At 38.8% G+C, this 9,329-nt stretch overlaps 1 protein-coding gene across 1 annotated transcript; it reads right to left on the reverse strand.

Annotated features, from left to right (window-relative positions):
* Window positions 1–5,179: 5,179 nt before the first annotated feature.
* LOC128234381 (uncharacterized) lies at window positions 5,180–6,849 on the reverse strand. Its single transcript, XM_052948592.1, has 2 exons — window positions 6,843–6,849; window positions 5,180–5,595 (listed from the first exon to the last, which is right to left on the reverse strand). Exons 1-2 carry the CDS (start codon window positions 6,847–6,849, stop codon window positions 5,180–5,182), a joined length of 423 nt encoding a protein of 140 aa, XP_052804552.1.
* Window positions 6,850–9,329: the final 2,480 nt, after the last annotated feature.

The raw sequence follows: 9,329 nt of genomic DNA on the forward strand, positions 1-9,329 counted from the left end.
CACTTAGTCGTCGTCCATATGCCACGTTATTACTCCACTTAGTCGTCGTCCAAATGCCACGTTATTACTCCACTTAGTCGTCGTCCATGCGCCACGTTATTACTCCACTTAGTCGTCGTCCATGCGCCACGTTATTACTCCACTTAGTCGTCGTCCATGTGCCACGTTATTACTCCACTTAGTCGTCGTCCATGTGCCACGTTATTACTCCACTTAGTCGTCGTCCATATGCCACGTTATTACTCCACTTAGTCGTCGTCCATATGCCACGTTATTACTCCACTTAGTCGTCGTCCAAATGCCACGTTATTACTCCACTTAGTCGTCGTCCATATGCCACGTTATTACTCCACTTAGTCGTCGTCCATATGCCACGTTATTACTCCACTTAGTCGTCGTCCAAATGCCACGTTATTACTCCACTTAGTCGTCGTCCATGCGCCACGTTATTACTCCACTTAGTCGTCGTCCATGCGCCACGTTATTACTCCACTTAGTCGTCGTCGATATGCCACGTTATTACTCCACTTAGTCGTCGTCGATATGCCACGTTATTACTCCACTTAGTCGTCGTCGATATGCCACGTTATTACTCCACTTAGTCGTCCATATGCCACGTTATTACTCCACTTAGTCGTCGTCCATATGCCACGTTATTACTCCACTTAGTCGTCGTCCATATGCCACGTTATTACTCCACTTAGTCGTCGTCCATATGCCACGTTATTACTCAACTTAGTCGTCGTCCATATGCCACGTTATTACTCCACTTAGTCGTCGTCCATATGCCACGTTATTACTCCACTTAGTCGTCGTCCATATGCCACGTTATTACTCCACTTAGTCGTCGTCCATATGCCACGTTATTACTCCACTTAGTCGTCGTCCATGTGCCACGTTATTACTCCACTTAGTCGTCGTCCATGTGCCACGTTATTACTCCACTTAGTCGTCGTCCATATGCCACGTTATTACTCCACTTAGTCGTCGTCCATATGCCACGTTATTACTCCACTTAGTCGTCGTCCATATGCCACGTTATTACTCCACTTAGTCGTCGTCCATATGCCACGTTATTACTCCCCTTAATCGTCGTCCATATGCCACGTTATTACTCCACTTAACGTCCATATGCCACGTTATTACTCCCCTTAGTCGTCGTCCATATGCCACGTTATTACTCCCCTTAGTCGTCGTCCATATGCCACGTTATTACTCCCCTTAGTCGTCGTCCATATGCCACGTTATTACTCCCCTTAGTCGTCGTCCATATGCCACGTTATTACTCCACTTAGTCGTCGTCCATATGCCACGTTATTACTCCACTTAGTCGTCGTCCATATGCCACGTTATTACTCCACTTAGTCGTCGTCCATATGCCACGTTATTACTCCACTTAGTCGTCGTCCATGTGCCACGTTATTACTCCACTTAGTCGTCATCCATATGCCACGTTATTACTCCACTTAGTCGTCGTCCATGTGCCACGTTATTACTCCACTTAGTCGTCGTCCATATGCCACGTTATTACTCCACTTAGTCGTCGTCAATATGCCACGTTATTACTCCACTTAGTCGACGTCCATGTGCCACGTTATTACTCCACTTAGTCGTCGTCCATGTGCCACGTTATTACTCCACTTAGTCGTCGTCCATATGCCACGTTATTACTCCACTTAGTCGTCGTCCATATGCCACGTTATTACTCCACTTAGTCGACGTCCATATGCCACGTTATTACTCCACTTAGTCGTCGTCCAAATGCCACGTTATTACTACACTTAGTCGACGTCCATATGCCACGTTATTACTCCACTTAGTCGTCGTCCATATGCCACGTTATTACTCCACTTAGTCGTCGTCCATGTGCCACGTTATTACTCCACTTAGTCGTCGTCCATGTGCCACGTTATTACTCCACTTAGTCGTCGTCCATGTGCCACGTTATTACTCCACTTAGTCGTCGTCCATGTGCCACGTTATTACTCCACTTAGTCCTCGTCCATTTGCCACGTTATTACTCCACTTAGTCGTCGTCCATATGCCACGTTATTACTCCACTTAGTCGTCGTCCATATGCCACGTTATTACTCCACTTAGTCGTCGTCCATATGCCACGTTATTACTCCACTTAGTCGTCGTCCATATGCCACGTTATTACTCCACTTAGTCGTCGTCCATATGCCACGTTATTTCTCCACTTAGTCGTCGTCCATATGCCACGTTATTTCTCCACTCAACGTCCATATGCCACGTTATTACTCCACTTAGTCGTCGTCCATATGCCACGTTATTACTCCACTTAGTCGTCGTCCATATGCCACGTTATTACTCCACTTAGTCGTCGTCCATGTGCCACGTTATTACTCCACTTAGTCGTCGTCCATATGCCACGTTATTACTCCACTTAGTCGTCGTCCATATGCCACGTTATTACTCCACTTAGTCGTCGTCCATGTGCCACGTTATTACTCCACTTAGTCGTCGTCCATATGCCACGTTATTACTCCACTTAGTCGTCGTCCATGTGCCACGTTATTACTCCACTTAGTCGTCGTCCATATGCCACGTTATTACTCCACTTAGTCGTCGTCCATATGCCACGTTATTACTCCACTTAGTCGTCGTCCATATGCCACGTTATTACTCCACTTAGTCGTCGTCCATATGCCACGTTATTACTCCACTTAGTCGTCGTCCATGTGCCACGTTATTACTCCACTGAGTCGTCGTCCATATGCCACGTTATTACTCCACTTAGTCGTCGTCCATATGCCACGTTATTACTCCACTTAGTCAACGTCCATATGCCACGTTATTACTCCACTTAGTCGTCGTCCATGTGCCACGTTATTACTCCACTTAGTCGTCGTCCATGTGCCACGTTATTACTCCACTTAGTCGTCGTCCATGTGCCACGTTATTACTCCACTTAGTCGTCGTCCATGTGCCACGTTATTACTCCACTTAGTCCTCGTCCATTTGCCACGTTATTACTCCACTTAGTCGTCGTCCATATGCCACGTTATTACTCCACTTAGTCGTCGTCCATATGCCACGTTATTACTCCACTTAGTCGTCGTCCATATGCCACGTTATTACTCCACTTAGTCGTCGTCCATATGCCACGTTATTACTCCACTTAGTCGTCGTCCATGTGCCACGTTATTACTCCACTTAGTCGTCGTCCATATGCCACGTTATTACTCCACTTAGTCGTCGTCCATATGCCACGTTATTACTCCACTTAGTCGTCGTCCATATGCCACGTTATTACTCCACTTAGTCGTCGTCCATATGCCACGTTATTACTCCACTTAGTCGTCGTCCATGTGCCACGTTATTACTCCACTGAGTCGTCGTCCATATGCCACGTTATTACTCCACTTAGTCGTCGTCCATATGCCACGTTATTACTCCACTTAGTCAACGTCCATATGCCACGTTATCACTCCACTGAGTCGTCGTCCATATGCCACGTTATTACTCCACTTAGTCAACGTCCATATGCCACGTTATTACTCCACTTAGTCGTCGTTCATGTGCCACGTTATTACTCCACTTAGTCAACGTCCATGTGCCACGTTATTACTCCACTGAGTCGTCGTCCATATGCCACGTTATTACTCCACTTAGTCAACGTCCATATGCCACGTTATTACTCCACTTAGTCGTCGTCCATATGCCACGTTATTACTCCACTCAACGTCCATATGCCACGTTATTACTCCACTCAACAAGGTTTATAGAGACTCTCTTGAAGTAAACGTTAGACGTCTGTGGTGTTTTGATCGATAAACACCAAACAAACAGATAGTTAAGTCAACACAAGCAACAATTAACGACCGGTCGTTTAGATGGCCCAGAACAAGTCTTAACTGAAATTATGAAACACGGGCTTTCGTTATTTATCGGATCGACCTTCCAATACAGTCGATGACGAATTCCATTTTCTCTTTTATCATGATTAACGAATATTATATATCAAGCGCTACAACTGGCGCAATCAACATTTCAAACTTTATCGAACTTATCTCGAATGGAAATGTAAATATAATACGAAAACTATCTGATAGCCAAGCATTAAATCTTCCAAGTCACTATACAATATCATTGTTCATCTTAGCATTGCATGTATATTGCGTTCATGTTCAAAATGAGAAACACGTGTGTGATGATAATTTTATTACCAAAAATATTTATTTATAAAACATAATAACATAACATAAACATAATAAATTAAATAAATATATCGATGCCAGAACTTCTCTGCAAGCTTTTATCTGAAATACAAACAAATTTATTCCAGTAAATTGATGTACTTCTTTCCCACCTAAACGTTTTATATTCAGTCTACATTATATCAAGTTTGGAAGAGAAAGCAAAGATAAAAGTACCGAAAGTTGTAACTGCTAGTACAACTTTCAATGTAAGTTGCGTGTGTATAAACTGTATAAACCATATACTAAAGTAACTGATATTGGTGCTCTTTTAAGAGTTCAGCATGTTTTTAATATATGTTTCAGGTTTCATGCATTCCCAAATGTAAGAAGACCTAAATCTCTTTTTTTTACTGTGCTTCGTAAAATATTCACCCAAGTTGTAATAAACTTTGGTAAAGATATATAATTTCTTTCTGGCTTAAAATGGAAAAAAAAAGATAATTAGAAACAGTAACCAGGGCTCCATTAACAATAAGGACTAAGAATAGGGTATGCCGGGAAACATGAGACAATCAGTTGTTCGTTATCATGTACATAAACTTGGTGGCGTGGAATACTTACAAATCACTTAGTAAGCCCAGAGCTCCGATCGGTCAGTACATCTGTTTACCGATGCCGTAGCTCATTGAACCTTGACCGTAGCCGCCAAATCCCTGTTTACCGAGGCCGTAGCTCATTGAACTTTGACCGTAGCCGCCATAGCCCTGTCCACCATGGCCGTAGCTCATTGAACCTTGTCCGTAGCCGCCATAGCTCTGTCCACCTTGGCCGTAGCTCTTTGACCCTTGTCCGTAGCCGCGATAGCTCTTACTGGCCTGGCCGTAACTCATTGAACCTTGTCCGTAGCCGCCAAATCCCTGTTTACCGATGCCGTAGCTTATTGAACCTTGTCCTTAGCCGCCAAATCCCTGTTTTCCGATGCCGTAGCTCATTGAACCTTGTCCGTAGCCGCCATATCACTGTTTACCGATGCCGTAGCTCATTGAACCTTGTCCGTAGCCGCCAAATACCTGTTTACCCTGGCCGTAGCTCATTGACCCTTGTCTGTAGCCGCTAAATCCCTGTTTACCGATGCCGTAGCTCATTGAACCTTGTCCGTAGCCGCCATATACCTGTTTACCCTGGCCGTAGCTCCTTGCCCCTTGTCCGTAGCCGCCAAATCCTTGTTTATCGTAGCCAGCGGATCCGTGTCCATAACTACCAGAGCCGGAAGGCATTTTGCCAATACCAAGTATGCGGTAACTTGTTCCAAGGTCGTGTGGATACTTCTGAAGATACCCTTGTTGTGATCTTCTACCACGGTTGTCATCGGCGTTTGCAAAGGCACACAGCGCCAGGAAGCCAAGGGCAACAACTGCGGACTTCAAATAACCTGAAACAGAACATATATTGTTTGCCTTTGATAAAAAGCTTTCTTAGGACATATTGAGTTCATGCTTGCTATAAATAGAATATATATGTTACATTGAAATCTTAATGATTAAGAAAAGGCGGAGTGAGCCCATCTCATGTACCAAAGTATCCGATATACATATATTAAGCTTGACATTTAAGCAAGCCACAGGTGATACTGAAATTTTCAATTTTGATCGATGGCGACCCCATACAACTTTGGTATTGTTATGTACAAAAGGTTTTTGCTTGTTGATAGCTATAATGCCTAATGGAGAACTAAAAAACATGATATAGGTTAAGCTTTTGCACTTCGTGCTTTTGTTCCTTAGTATACCTGAAATGGGACGTGAAATGATCAATTTTGCAATCCTTCAAGGCCAAAAGAGCTTGTTTGTAATATGTATTAGTATATGTTTTACGTATTCTTTTATTACACTCCAAATTAAACTAAAAAACCATCAGGCGTCCAAAGTGCAAATTCGTGTACATAAATGCTACATTAAATCTTGCCTCAGAGAAGAACGAACACTAATATGGAACATTGATCGATTGTAGTATTCTATTAACAAACATCAAATGTATATATTTGTATTGCTTTTTTTTATTATATTAAATTTAGGAAAGTATTTGTCGCCAACAATTCGACATTTTATAAAAAAGACATGAACTACGTTATCTATATCAGCCGGTCAAGTGAAGATATATTTGTTCCACCATAGTTCAATGACGACCTCGATTAGATTTACTTTAAAATCTTATAAAATTATAAGTTAAGTAAGATAAACATTCGGCAATCGGTAAGAACATGAATAGTGCCTGTTTCTATCATCGTAATTTCAGTTCAAAGCATGATTCTCTGACAAATACTTATCAAACAGGTAGATGATTTGTTTCGTGAATAAAATAATAATAATAATAATAATAATAATAATAATAATAATAATAATAATAATAATAATAAATAAATAATAATTCTAATAATAATAATAATAATAATAATAATAATAATAATAATAATTATTATTATTATCATTTCATATGTTTTGCCTTTTGGCAATAAATGTTATAACATTTAATGCTGAATAAATGTTTTGCTATGTTAAAGAAGAACTTTTGCAAAATCATAATTGAAATCGATCTCAAGCATATATATACAACTAGATGGACAAAAACACAAACATAAAACACACAAGTCCTAAAATCAAGCAAGAAAATTCCTCTTACCATTCATTGTCACGTCCAGTCGGCACAAGATACATTTCCACGGTAGCCCTTGCTTTTATCCTACCTTTCCAAAGCCTGTCACACGCTAATTGACAGTAACTCATTTGAAGATGGGTAAATTATGGAAATATTTGTCTAGCGTTTGTTCGGGTGTCGGGACAGTGTGAATTAATTATGCTAATTAGAATACAGTGTATACTTGTCAATACGTCGAACTGAAGCGATTTGTTTTGCCTTTTTAGTCTTAAAATAATGCAAAATAGAAAATACTGGTAAAAATAGTCATTGTAAACGGGGTTTCTTTTTAAATTCTTGAATAAGTCTAAGTTCAATGAAGAAAGCACATGTTTATAATACAGATACAAGGGAATCCTGAATCCTAGTACACTATTTTTAGTGTTCAAGTACGTTTATTTTATAGATTGGTTGTTTCTGTGTAGTTAAACTGAATTCCGTTAAGTGTTTGATTACCTAAATATTGTGATTTCCCTAGTTTTTACAGTTGATATATTACTCAATTGTAGGAACTTATAACATCTCAGTAAAGTTATATGCCCGAGAATGATTGGAAATGCATTTATGGCGAACAATAGATTTAATATATGTATATCTTGTGCTTGTACACGCATATCGTAATATAAGTTAAAATATCTTCCTGAGGGTTATATAGTCCCAATACATAAAAAGGGAAATTCAAACGAAGTTGGAAATTTTCGAGGAATTACATTATTAAGTGTTGTGGGAAAACTATTCACAAATACTATTAATAGTCGACTTTCAACTTGGGCTGAATATTACCATGTATATATCGAGGCACAAGCTGGATTCAGAGCTAAAATGAGTACCGTTGATAACATATTTGTATTACAAAATTTAATTAACCATGTTCTTAACGAAAACAAGCAGTTGTTTTGTGTTTTTGTTGATTTTACAAAAGCGTTTGATTATATAGTACGAGACAATATGTGGTATAAACTTTATATATTAGGACTACGGGGCAATCTCTTTTCAGTTATAAAGTCTATGTATAATTATGTATATTCAAGAGTTAAACACCAAAACGAGTTAGGTGCAGTGTTTGAAAGTCATTTAGGTGTACGTCAAGGCGAATGCCTATCGCCATTATTATTTTCATTGTATATTAACGATCTAGAGGAAGTATTATATCTCAAAGGGGCCAAAGGGGTCGACACAGGAATGTTAAAGTTCTTTTTACTCTTATATGCAGACGATATTGTAATTTTTGCTAATTCAGCAGCAGAACTGCAAGCGAATATTAATATATTAGAGGAATATTGTAACACCTGGAAACTTAAGGTCAATATAAGCAAAACAAAGATATTGGTTTTTAGGAAAGGGGGTAGATTACCTATAAATCTTCAATTTTTCTATCAGGGATCACCATTGGAGGTTGTAAATAAATTTACATATTTAGGTATAGTCTTTAGCTTAGGGGGTTCACTTACGCATGCTACCAAAACGTTATCTGGCCAAGCACATAAAGCAATTTTTAAGTTAGGAAAATATTTGAACAAATTTACTAATATAACACCTGAACATAAATTGGAACTTTTTGATAAACTTATTAGACCTATCCTATTATATGGTTCAGAAGTTTGGGGATTTTCAAAACGATTGCTAATTGAAAGGATACACACCCAATTCATAAAATATATATGTACTTTCGGTTAAAACAACAACACAAAATGACTTTGTTTATGCAGAGACGGGCAGATTAGATCTACTGTCGCAATGCATTATAAATATTATTAAATACTGGCTTAAAATTTTAAGTATGCCGAATGATAAATATGTAAGAATTATCTATAATGTAATGATTAATGATGTTGTAAAATTTCCAAATAAAACAAACTGGGCAGTACATGTTAAAACAATATTGAGTAATATGGGGTTTCATCACGTTTGGCTTGCACAAGGAGTTGGTGATATTTCAAATTTTGTGTCATTTTTAAAGCAAAGAATACGAGACGTTTATGTTCAAAATTTAAACAGCAGATTGTCAGACTCCTCAAGAGCTTTATTTTATAGAAACATTTCTGATTTTGAATTAAAACCCTATCTTAAGTGTGTTAATGTACAGAAATTCAGAATTGCTTTAAGCCAATTAAGATTATCGTCGCATCGGTTAAATATAGAAGTTGGTAGGTGGAATAATACAATTTTGGAACAAAGACTTTGCCCACATTGTAATGTCTTAGAAGACGAATTTCATTTCTTGGTTGAATGCAACCTGTATACAAATATTAGATCTAAATATATTCCTAGATATTATCGTACTAATCCAGATATGTTTAAAACCATAGAATTGCTGAATACAGGTCATACTGATTTGTTAAAGAATCTTTCTATTGTCGTGTATAAAGCATTTGCTCAGAGAAAGAATTTCATTACTTTACATGATACATGATTATTATATGTTTTTAATACCAGCCGCTATATAGTTGTAATAAGGATTTTTTCGTAATA

This window comes from Mya arenaria, chromosome 5 (genome assembly GCF_026914265.1).
Source record: "Mya arenaria isolate MELC-2E11 chromosome 5, ASM2691426v1".
NCBI classification, from domain to species: Eukaryota; Metazoa; Mollusca; class Bivalvia; order Myida; family Myidae; genus Mya; species Mya arenaria.